General features: G+C 44.1%; 1 protein-coding gene across 5 annotated transcripts in view; it reads right to left on the bottom strand.

Moving 5' to 3' along the window:
• The window catches only part of BLM (BLM RecQ like helicase), an 87,256-nt gene that overhangs the window by 31,470 nt on the left and 43,433 nt on the right, over positions 1–12,353 (bottom strand). For all 5 annotated transcript variants that reach the window (XM_060617596.3, XM_060617593.1, XM_060617595.2 and 2 more), the window contains 4 exons: positions 12,143–12,261; positions 11,150–11,263; positions 9,544–9,642; positions 9,195–9,343 (listed from right to left, as the gene is read on the bottom strand). In XM_060617596.3, the coding sequence (XP_060473579.1) occupies positions 9,195–9,343; positions 9,544–9,642; positions 11,150–11,263; positions 12,143–12,261 (481 nt within the window). The remainder of the gene's footprint in view (positions 1–9,194; positions 9,344–9,543; positions 9,643–11,149; positions 11,264–12,142; positions 12,262–12,353) is intronic.

Below are 12,353 nucleotides of genomic sequence, written 5' to 3'. Positions count from 1 at the left end.
CACTCACTTTTATACATCAAACACCGATTTTCCACAATGCGAATCTAATGATCAAGCCACCTGAGCGGACGATGGTCCCTGGCAGCTTGCGTTACACGACGCTCGAGGGGAAGTCAGGTTAAGAGTTTGCGGAGGGAACGGTGATAGGGAACAAATGTCTGTGGGACGAGATGACAAGGAATCAGGAGGGCTGTGGAAGATAACACGTAGAGAGGACAGGTGAGTCAGGAGCCCGGTCCCTAAGACGAGGTCAATTACAAGCAGAGGTGGATAAAACTGAAAAGTCACAGAGAAAACACACACTTCAGGGCGCCAATGTTCCCAAAATTTGATGGCGGACATAAAGAGCCGATTGCAGGGCAGCAGCGGGAGCCAAAGCCCTCCGGATCACGGATCGCTGCCCTGTGCTCTGCGCCCCAAAGGGCATGGGCTGATTCTGACACACATGTGCCCCCTTTCTCTGCTGGCTCACCTGCCTCCTCCCTCCTGCTTCCTCAGGGGGCTTTTCTCCATTCTCTCTGCTCTTGTATTTCAGGCCCGTCTGCCAATTCTTCCCCTTTGTCTCTGAATATGTTCTAGGGCCACCAATACCCCCAACAGCAGAAGCTTCTCTTGTCCCTGCGCTCCCCTGCGGGTGGCACCTCACCTCTGCCTTGCCCGCCAGTGGCAAATTTCTCAGAAGACACTCACGCCCCCAACCAACTGACCACACAACCAATTTCAATTCTCGTCACCTCCATTCTGGCTTTTGCCATTACCATGCTACTAAGATTGTTTTATCTAAGCTTTTAAATTTTATTTTTGTATTTTTGAGAGACAGAGTGACACAAAGTGAGAGTGGGGGAGGGGCAGAAAGAGGGAGACACAGAATCTGAAGCAGCTCCAGGCTCTGAGCTGTCAGCACAGAGCCCAATGCGGGGCTTGAACCCACGAACTGTGAGATCATGACCTGAGCCGAAGTCGGACGCTTAACCGACTGAGCCACCCAGGCACCCCCCCGTATCTAAGCTTTTATTATTTATTTATTTATTTTTTAAAACTTTTATTTATTTTTGAGACAGAGAGAGACAGAGCATGAACTGGGGAGGAGCAGAGAGAGAGGGAGACACAGAATCCGAAACAGGCTCCAGGCTCCGAGCTGTCAGCACAGAGCCCGACGCGGGGCTCGAACTCACGGACCGTGAGATCATGACCTGAGCTGAAGTCGGACGCCCAACCGACCAAGCCACCCAGGGGCCCCTAAGCTTTTAAAACTAAAGAAAGGTGAGGGGATTGTTACGGGGTCCCGGGCCCTGCAGGGACTCCCCCACTAGCCCAGGCTCCAAAGGATCAACTTCTTTGGTTTTAGGACGAACGAATGACTTCCATGTGGGGGGGCAGCCGCGTTCCTGACGGGACCGCCCTGCAGGTAAGACGGCCGGGGAGCAGTGGGGCTGCCTGCAGGGTGTGCGCCGGTCTCCGTTCAGACCTCACTCTCCGGCCCCTCTGTCACTCCGTGTTGTCGGCATCGTCCCTGAAAGCCTCCACTGGCACCGACCGTTTCAGGTCCACGGGCTTGCTCCCTCCCTGCCGAGCCCTCGAGTTTCTCTGTCTCCTTCTCTGCTTCCTACGCTTGCTCCTGCAGTGGGGGCCTCTTTGCCTTCTTTAAGCAGCACTGAGTGTCGGCCCTACCCGCCCCGACTCAGGCTTCTCCTCACACTTCTAAACCGCCGTCCAACTTCTTTCTCAACCAGTGGTCTGAAACACTTCACAAAGATCTTCTAAAGGTACATCAGCAAAGACAACGACTGCAAACGAGTCAGTTTGCGGGTCCTCCATTTGCACGTGGACTGTCTCCCGAGAAGACTGATCTGAGGACACTCCTGTGGCCGAGACACCCTGCGCGTTACCCCGGCCCCGCCTGCCCCCTTTACGCGGCCGTCCTCTCACCTTATAAAAACCGACCGACCAACCAACCCTGCTCTTCACCTGTCCTGAACTTCACGGCCGCGCACTGGTCTGGCGGTAAAAACCTCCAGGACACCACACGGAGCAAACTGAATGTAGCGCGGGTGTGCAGGTGAAATTTTCTTTAATCAAAGTACGAGAAACGCTTGGTAGGGCTTCATGTCTCGTGAGGGTTTTCCATATTTGTGTTGGGAGTAGAGCGTAGCGCCCTTGGCTGCTGTCACAGGATGCAGCACTCTGGGAGCCTTGCAAGACTGCTGCTAACCGGCACTTCGAACCTGCCTCTTAGGCTGTTCACGTGCACAGAGCACGGAGTCCTCCCTTCTAGTGCTTGAAATGGCCAAAGAATGGGTGGGTAGTGGGTCACAACGGGGGCGGGGTGGAGGCAGGAGGTAAAAGACTGCCTCATCCATGGACTGTTTTGCTCGTTCTCAGTCAATTGTTTATAATCACTGCCACAGCAAAGGAAACCACAGTCCTGATAAAATGATGGCATAAAAAGAACGGCCCAGGAGTACCAATGATGTAGATAATGTTCAAACTTATTTGAGTTACTTTGGGCGCAGGCTGGGAATGGTGCAGGAGCCCCCCCACCAGCATGACGCTGACATCATGACTACCATCAGGAAGTGTCTTGTTACCTACACTGTAACCTGTAACTGCACAATAATGGTTATGTATTTAAAAAAAAAAAAAAAAAAAAAAAAAAGGAGCTCGGGGTCAAAACGTAGAGGTGGAATCAGAACCCACTTATGCTGCCGGTGGGGATGTTTGGAAAAGTCTGGCAGTTCTTCAAAAGGTGAAAATCAGGGATACCGTACAATTGGGCAATTCCACTCCTGGGTACAGACCCAAGAGAAATGAAAACAGGGCCACACAAAAACCTGTATGTGAACAGAGCGATGTGTAATAGCCCCAAATGGAAACAACACCAGTATTCACCAACAGATGAAGAAAATGTGCCATAGCCAGACAAAAAACAATATTACTCAACAATAAACTCTGAAAACATTGTGCTAAGTAAAAGAAACCACTCACAAAAGACCACAGATCACATGATTCCATTTACATGAGATATCCCCAAATAGGCAAGTCTATAAACAGAAGGTGGGTTAGTGGTTGCCACGGGCTGAGGGGGCTGTGAGGGGGAGACGGGTGAGTACTAATGGACGTGGGTTTTTGTGCAGGGTGATGAAAACGTTCTAAAATTGATTGTGGTCATGGCTGCACAACTCTGAGTACACTAAAAACCACTCAATTGTGCACTTTAAATGGGAGAGTTGTATGATACATGGACTACCTCTCAATAAAGCAGTGATCAGAAACTGGCACGTAATCTGAAAAAGTTTTAAAACCTGTGACGTAATTGAAAAAAACTTAGAAATGTTTAACTAATTAACTTAGTCAAATTACTAAAAATAATAAAGTGACATGAGATTAGGAAATAAAGTTGCAGACCTCAAACTCAAAACCAAAACAAGAATCTCCACTGCAAAACGACTGCCCAAGTCCAGCACAGGGGCCACTGACTAAATGCAGCAGGTGCACCATGTGCTCTGATGAAAATGTTAACAGTCTCCTCGAGTTTGTCTTATTGGCCTGTTGGAAAATGGGATGTTTGGAATTTCCAAATATTCAGTCAGAGACCATTCCCACCAACTAAAGAACACGTAAGTGAATGTGGAATGCCCACACAACAGATCATTCAGCCATAAAAAGGAACGAAGTCCTGATATATGTGGCAACACGGATGAGCCTTGAAAACACCGCTCGGGGGGAGATGATGGACACGCGAGATGGGAAGAATGGGAAGTGACTGCTGGTGAGTGCTAGCTTCCTTTTTTGGGGTGACAGAAACGTTCTACACTTAGATATGGGGGGTGGTTGCACACCGCTGTGAAAATACCAAAACCCTACTAAATTCTAACCTTTAAATGGGTGAATTTTATGATGTGTCAATTATCTATTTTTATTTTCTAAGTAGGCTCTGCTCAATGTGGGGCTCAAACTCACGACCTGGAGGACAGAGGGTCACATACTCCACCAACTGAGCCAGCCAGGCACCTTGACTGTATCTCAATAAAGATTTTACTTTTTTTAAAAAAAGCTTGAGATTCCATTGTATCTTCACTGAGGGAGTACTGATATCAACTGACATTAACATGGTAACTATGATTAGGTCCAGGGTATCAAACTCCTGTCATTTTAAGTGATGTGTCGGGAAATGGAATCAATTTGTGCTCAAGCTCTAGTTGCTTTTGAAGCTGAGATAGTTGTCATGGGAATGTGCACTAAATAGTTCATGTGAACTGAGAAACCAAGACAGACTCTTCCCTTTAAATAAATGGAAATAACTTTAATGTAGGGGATTGGTTTGGCAATGAACACTTGCTTGGCCAATTACGTTCCAGAGTCATGTCCCAGGATCTGAAAGAGCTAACTGGCAGCCACAAAGTTCTGATAAGGCTGTTATTTAAAAGTGTATCCCACAATAAAAACACACGTCAAAATGTATTAGAAAAGACCTACTGAAACTAACAGCGTTTTGATCTCCCCAACTCTTCCGAATATACTGGATACAAGACTCATTTAAGTGAAGGGGGAACAAGAACATGCAATGGTCATTAGATAAATCTTGGGAAAACCTTTTTATAGTATGTTTCCCAGAAAAAGTAAAGTGAGTAATGATCTGACTTATTTTGCCAGTCAGAGAGTTTACAGGTCTTTGCTTCTCACAAAATTTAAAGGACCTAGTTGAGTTGTCAGCTGACAGATCATAAAAAATAATTTTTGATGACAGATCATTATGTAATTTTGGCATAGACGTCAGAAAAAACTCAAATAATTGAGTGTCGCTGCTAAAATAAAATGCTTTCCATTCCCATCTACAAGTTTACGTGAGTAACAGTTCTCACTGCTTACATCTACGAAAACAAGAAATATGGACGGAGTCGATTCATCCACAGATGTATCAGCTAATTGAAAAAAATGTCTATTCTGATCAGTTATATATAACTAATCATTATAATAATTCAATCTGGAAGAAAATTTTAGTATGGGAAATTTAAAAGCAACTTTTCATTTATATACATACATTTGTATACATATTTTTCTTATAGATATGATAGAGTAAACAAGATTTCATGCAGAAAAATATATCACCTTAGGATAAAAATCTGTGAGGAAAACTGAAGAGAAATAGGAATTCAAAGAGGAAGAGGAAAGATGTAAAATATCTGTTAAAGATATTCTTAAAGACGTGTAAAATTAAACATTTTAATGTGTTTTGTGAGTGAAAGTAGGTATAAAATTGCTATTATATTTATATTCTACTGGATACATTTAAAAGGGCTAGGTAACAATTTTACTTAAAAATGTTCCTTACAATAGACCTCATTCTCTTTATTTAAAACTCGTGTTGAAACATTTTTGGTGTCTGGTTAGAGATATACAAGGGGTACAGCTTTCCAATTCTTTCAGGAAGCACATTGTGACCAAAGAAAGTATGAAGACCGAGGACGTGGCCACGTCTACTACCCCTTGAACACCCCCCACACCACAGATCTAAAAATCACATTCACCACCCATCCCATCCCTCCACCCCCTCTCCTGCATGTCCGTGGTCAATGGTACCAGAAACTAACATAAACTTCCACCGTTCACCTTTCTGACGCCACTGGTTGCCAGTCTTACGGACGCAACTGTGCTTTCCCTTGACCCGGTCCCCTCCGTCCTCTTCCCGTTTCCACCACCGTCCCCTCTCTCCTAGAATGCTACGGTGGGGTTCCTACGGGCCGTCCTGCCTCTGATCTCTTGTTCCTCTGTTCCATCTTCTGTTCCACTGCCAGGGTCATCGTTCTACCATCAGATTCAGGTCACCACTTCCCAGGTCGAGCTGTCCACAGGATAAAGTCCACACGCTTCAGCATCACAAAACGCCAAGGCCCCCCCACGATATGGGATCAAGCCTCCTTCCCGGGGTTGGCCCTTCCCTGGGTTGCTCCGCTTATCCTACCGATTATTCACCGCTCCTTGGATCTGATCTGGACTCTGATGCCAGGAACTTCAGCCCTGAATTCTCACTCTCCACCTGTTAAAATGTCACCACTTCACACCCACTAGGATGGGTACCATTGAAAAGACACGTGGTGACATGGATGGGGAAGGGGAGGGTGGGGGGAAACTGCACCCCCCCCCCCCCCACCCCACTGAAGTTAATGTAACGTGGTGCAGCCGCTTTGGAAAATGATCTGGCAGCTCTTCAAAAAGTAAAACAAAGAGTTACCATGTGACCCAACGATTCCCTGCTTGATATACGTCCAAGAGAAATGGAAGCGCGTGTCCGCGCAACAGCTCAGACACAGACGCTCGTAACGGTTTTCCTAAGAGCCAAGACGTGGAAACAGCCCAAATATCCACCACGTGATAAATGAATACGTAAGATGTAGAGTACCCATACGCTGGAACATTTTTTTGTCAATAAAAAAGAATGAAGTACTGATATACGCTACAACACGGATGGACCTTGAAAACATTACACTTAAGTGAAAGAGGCCAGTCGCAAGAGGCCACGTTTTGTAAAATTCTATGTATATGAAATGTCCAGCAGAGGCAAAAACCTATAAATACACAAAGCAGATTAGTGGTTGTCTAGGGCTGGGGAGATGGGAGAAAGTGGGAACTGACTGCTGATGGGTATGGACTTTCTTTCAAGGGAGACAAAAATGTTCTAAAATTAGACAGCGGTCGGGATGCACAACCCTGTGGGTAAACTAAAAACAATCATAGAATTGCTTGCTTTAAATAGGTGAATTTCAAGGTACGTAAACTATATCTCACTACAGCTGCTTACAAAAAAGACTACTCATCCTACAAAGCCCTCTTCCTTTCTATGAAACCCTATCTGACCCCCGCCTCATTAACAAGGAGTTGTTATTCTGGGTTATCATCAATCTTGCCTTCCTGAGTTCCTGCAGTCATAATTTACATCTCTAATTACCACTTACTTCACTCTGCAATTTATTAGAAAGTATTTCAAGGGCTCTAAAACCAGATTGTTTGGGTTGAAGTCTCTTCACTCCCACAGTTGTGAGGCATATGACCTTGCTTAAATTATTTAATTTCCATGTGCCTCAGTTTCCTCATCCACAAAGTGAGGAAAACAGGAGAACTTACCTCAGAAGCCTTTTGTGTGGGTAAATGAGTCAATACACATCAAATGTCAAGAACAGTAACTGGCACGTTGTATAGGCTACATATGTGACTATTAGCTGTTATTATTGTTGTATTCTAATACTGTTGTTGTATCTACTGTCCATACATGGCTGTCTCTCTTCTCTTTCTCAGTTTATATTTTAAGGTCCTAAGGAAAAGGGATAAAGTCTATTTTATTATCCACCCTTGTATTTCCCAAAGAGGAAGAAGATTACCACAGACTAGCAGTAGGAGAAGAGCATGGGGGCCAGGACCCCACCTCTGGGGACACCTGCCTTCAGCAGGGCCGTGACGCAGCAGCAGTTGGGTAAATTTAATCCAAACAAGGGGCCTACTGGCAAAAAAGATCAGGAAAAAATGTACCAGAAAGTGTTTGTTAAAAATCTTTTACTTCCACTAAGAGATTTAAACCCTCCCAAATATAGAAGTACCAAATATATTAAGGAATCAACAGACTTGCCCAAATTTTCATATTTTACCCACATTTACCAAAATTCCTCCATATGTTCCATTTATTCATTCTTACCGAGTGCCAATTATGCACAAGGCACCACATGCTAGACTCAGGAAATGTACAATCTATTGCTTTTCTAGGCTGATCTCCCCACAAAACTAGGAAAAGATATTAAAGGTGTCTGTCTCTAAATACATATGTGCAATGTTTATTCAAACAAAAATGACAAATTCTATACTTACAAAAAGTTACTCAAAAAGTGAATTGAATTTACACAATTTTAGTTCCATGGATTTAGCAATTAATATTACTGGCCTAGAAGAACGGTAGGCTGTATCTGGTATAAATTGATGGAAAAAAAAGCTAAAACATTTGCCTATAAAAAAAAAAAAAGCTTTCACAGATAAATGTAGTACTTAAAGAAGCAAATCTCTAGCATGTAAGTTATTCACTAGAACCTGAAGTATGACACCTAAAATAATGTAATGCATATCAATTACGGAAGCAAAATCTCCCCGTCCCGCAAATTCTACACAAACATCCTTCCCGCAAGTGAGATTAAATGAAAACCTTCCATTCCAAATTTGTGACTTCACACACAAAATTTGGAGGACTCTAAGATCTGTGTGCTCAAGAATGCCAGTTTAATCTGCAAAGGTCCTTACAGCTCTCTTCCTCTCCTGACCCCCTCACACCCTCCACATGGCCTTTCGGTTCTTCTCATAACCTGCTGAGAAATGCTGCTTTTACTGATGACAGTGTTGACAGAGCCGGCTTACTGTCTTTATTTCCAAAGGAACAAAAGAGGTGCTTTTAAATATTCACCCCAATATACTAGTCATTCCTTCATGCATTCCTCAAACTCAAAGCACCCACCAGTAAGTTAGAAGGGAAAAATATTTTAACCTTGGCACACAACAGCTGTTAAGTAAATACTTGCTGAGTGAATGAGCCTATCAGAGAATGCACCTGTCCACAAACTCACACAGAGGTAAGAAACGATCCACTACAACCTATATATGTGGAGATAATGTTTACAGTGGTTTCCATTACCAGTGATTATGGATTTGGTGGCCAAAAGAAGCACTCTGCTGTTGAGATGAAAACAAAGTATAAACGTTGTCATATACACAGTTTCTGGACTGTTTTCAACATCCTGGGACTTCAGGAAAACGACAAAGCAGGGTCATCCGATTATTTCCTGATGTATACTCTAGAATACGTAGGAGCCGAAATTCGATAAATCAAAGATAATTCGCTACCGGGACGATAACAGGTCCCATAAATTATTAACAGGTACAGTACATACTTTGTCCCTATTTCCAAAATAGGTATTTAGGATAGTTTTAATTTCAGTAAGTAAAGCCCGAGGGCTTTGGTTCCCAAATTGTGCTGAGCGCTGGAATCGCTTGGGGAATTTTAAAAACATAAAGGCTCCCAGCCCCCAAATTCTGATCTAATTGACATCGAGTGCAATCTGTGCACCAGGATTTTTAAAGCTCGGTACGTGATTCTCGTGTGCAGCGCTGTGGGAACCACTGCCCCAGGGTTTTTAAATTCATGCCTTCCAGCAACTTACACCTGAGGCTGGAGAATCTTCAGCTGAGTGAGGATGTCCTTCTGTACCCTGGGGTTAGCTGTGGCAGTAAGGGCCATCACTGGAACAGAGGGAAACTTCTGGCGAAGCATATTCATTCTTTTATAGTCTTGGCGAAAATCATGCCCCCACTAGTTGGAAAGAAAATACTGCTTTTCAGACTATTTGCATCTTTCTTACATAAACAGCTAACGCTGCTCACTGTATTCAGAACCACCTTATTCTTCAGCGAGATAGAATAATTCACTGTTCCCTTCTCTATTCTGCAAATATACAGACCATTGGCAGTACGTCTTTACTGATATTTCAAGATATAAAAGCTGGTGTTTACCTGACTGACACAGTGTGCTTCATCAATCACGAAACGTGCCAAGAGCTTCCTCTCATACAGATTCTCCAGAGTGGAAATCAGTCTATTACTCGCACACACCTAGACCAGAAGTATATGCGTTAGAGATGTGAAAACATTACACACCACATCACCCTAAAGACTTTGCTGTCTTCAAGCTCCACTATAACTGAAGCTGTATCACAACAACCTCCACATAAACGAGCACTTAACTTCAATGTACCAAGAGAATTAGCAGGAGTAATGGAAACTTGCAAATGAGACCGTCTAGCATATTCACTACATTTAGCAAGCACTGAGGTTTACCACACGTTTACACTGGTAACAGGGTTACAGATGTATATTGCAGGCATACACGTTGTCTGGGGACACATGCACACATGCACATATGGACCTGTGACAGGGCCTAGAAGCAGTGACCTCCCAGTAGCCATGACCACATCTGGCATCCATGTCTTGACAAGCATCCGACTTGTCTTTTGTCTTAAGTTCCCGAGTGGTTCAGCTGGTTACATGTCTGACTTTTTCTTTTTTTTTAAAGTTCATTTACTTGAGAGAGCAAGAAAGCGGGGGAGGGGCAGAGAGAGAGGGAAAGAGAGAATCCCAAGCAGGCTTCAAGATGTCAAGGCAGAGCCCGACTGGGGCTCCATCCCATGAACCTAACCAGGAGATCGTGACCCGAGCCAAAATCAAGAGTAGATCCTCAACTGGACTGAGCCACCCAGGAGCCACTCCCTTCTAGATTCTCAAGTAACAAGAGCACTAAGAGCGTCTTTTGTTTTCTGGAGGCAACTCTGGGTGGGCTCCTAGATGGCTTCTGCGTAGGAGCTGGTCATCAGAAAGACCAGGCCATGATCAGAAACTTGGAATTTTCAGTACCACCCCCATCCTCTAGAGAGGAGACAGGGGCTGGAAATGGAGTTAATAACTGGTCATGCCTACATGAGGAGGCTGCCATGAAGTCCCAATAGCGCAGGGTTCAACCAGCCTCCAGGTTGGTGAACACGTCCGCCGACGTGGGAGGGTCACACATTCCCAACTCCCTGGAGACAGAAGCTCCTGTGCTGAGGACCTTCTCAGTCCCCGCCCTGTGGACCTTTCATCGGACTGTTCATCTGCAGCCTTTAGCACATGCTTTAACAAACTGGTAAACGTGTTTCCCTGAGTTCTGTGGGCCACTCTAGCACATTAATCCAACCTCAGGAGGGAGTCACGGGAACCTCCGATTTGTCAGCCAAACTGGACAGAAACTGTGGGTAACCTGGGGACCTTCTACTTGCAATTGGCATCTGAAGAAGGGTGGGAACCATCTTGTGGAGCCGATCCCTTAACTTGTGGTGTCTGACACTGTCCGTGTAGACCATGTCAGAATTGACTTAAACTGCAGGACACCCTGCTGGGGTCACAGAGAGCTCGGTGTGAGGAAAAACCTCTACACATTTGGTCACCAGGAGTGACGTACTCTGTGTGATGGTAAAGGAGGAAGACACAGGAGGGAAACTGGGTGTTTCCCTACTCAGGGCGGAGAACCAGATTGTTTTCCTAACACAGCTCTAGTATATTTTAAAATAATGACATCAATACAAACCTTCTCAGGAGTAACATACAGGAGTTTTATGATTGGGTCTTTTTTTGATAATTGCAGGTAAATACTTGTAGCTTCCGAGTCAGTCTTATCACCTGTCAGATAAGTAGCTGGAATCTAAGGATAAAAGTAGTAAACAATTTATATTTTATACATTAATCTGACTTAAGCATATATTTATCCTTAAGTTTCATAAATATTTCACAAGTCACATAGCAAACCTGTCAAAAGGAGAGACAGTCTCAATATAATTAAATAATTGGCACATATTTAAAAAGAAAACTTTTCTTAGCATAAGTCAAAATATTCCCATTGTTTACTTCCTTCTCTTTTTTTTTTCTGTTTTCTTTACTGCTGTTACTTTTCCTATCTGTAGATATGAACTCAGTACCCCGGAGATTCCCATCCCAATGTATGGCTCTTGTTGGCGTAGGTAAAGGCATCTCCAGCATTTTCCCACACAAGGACACTGGAAGGGCCACAGGAAGCATCACGGATGGCTGCACAGTGGTGACTGGCACGGCACAAAGACATTCTTGGGAAGAAAAATCAAACCAGTGGTCTCGAGGGGTGGTGGCTCATAACCTCGAAAATCTGTGGGATTCGGGAGGATGCATTCATATACTTCCTCAACCAGAGCCAAGAGGAGGAGGGCACGTGGGCGGGGCGCTCACGTGATGCATTTTAAGGTATTAAGGGACCAGCCAGTATGCTTATCTCGCAGGAATAAAAGAAAGCCTCACATTTAGTACAAGAAATTCACATCAGCAAAACACAGGTTAAACGTTCTTGCTAAAGTACATTTTTCTAGACTCAACTACAGAAGGTTATCTCCTTAGAATTTTCAAAGACTCGCTCACATGCGTAACTGCTGATTGATTCTTATAATCCAGGAACTACTTAATAAAAAAGGTGTTACCCAGAGTACTGACATATAACTATTTTCATGTTTTTATGGGTATTTTTTTAGTTATAATTGGTAGTGTTTTAACTTACATCCAAGGAAGTCAGCTTTTGGACCTGATCAACGATAAGTGATCTCAGGGGAGAAATGACAATGGTGACCCCAGGAGAAACACAGGCAGGGAGCTGGTAACACAAACTTTTACCACCTCCTGAAAGGACAAAACAAATAAACAAAACCTATCAGGTTCTATCTTGAGAGCTGAAGGCAAAAGTTGAAAAGTAAATCACAGAGTAATATTTA

This window comes from Panthera onca, chromosome B3 (genome assembly GCF_046562875.1).
Source record: "Panthera onca isolate mPanOnc1 chromosome B3, mPanOnc1 haplotype 2, whole genome shotgun sequence".
Taxonomy (NCBI): Eukaryota; Metazoa; Chordata; class Mammalia; order Carnivora; family Felidae; genus Panthera; species Panthera onca.
Note: the sequence above shows the minus strand (reverse complement) of the source record. Positions and strands in the feature narration are given on the sequence as shown.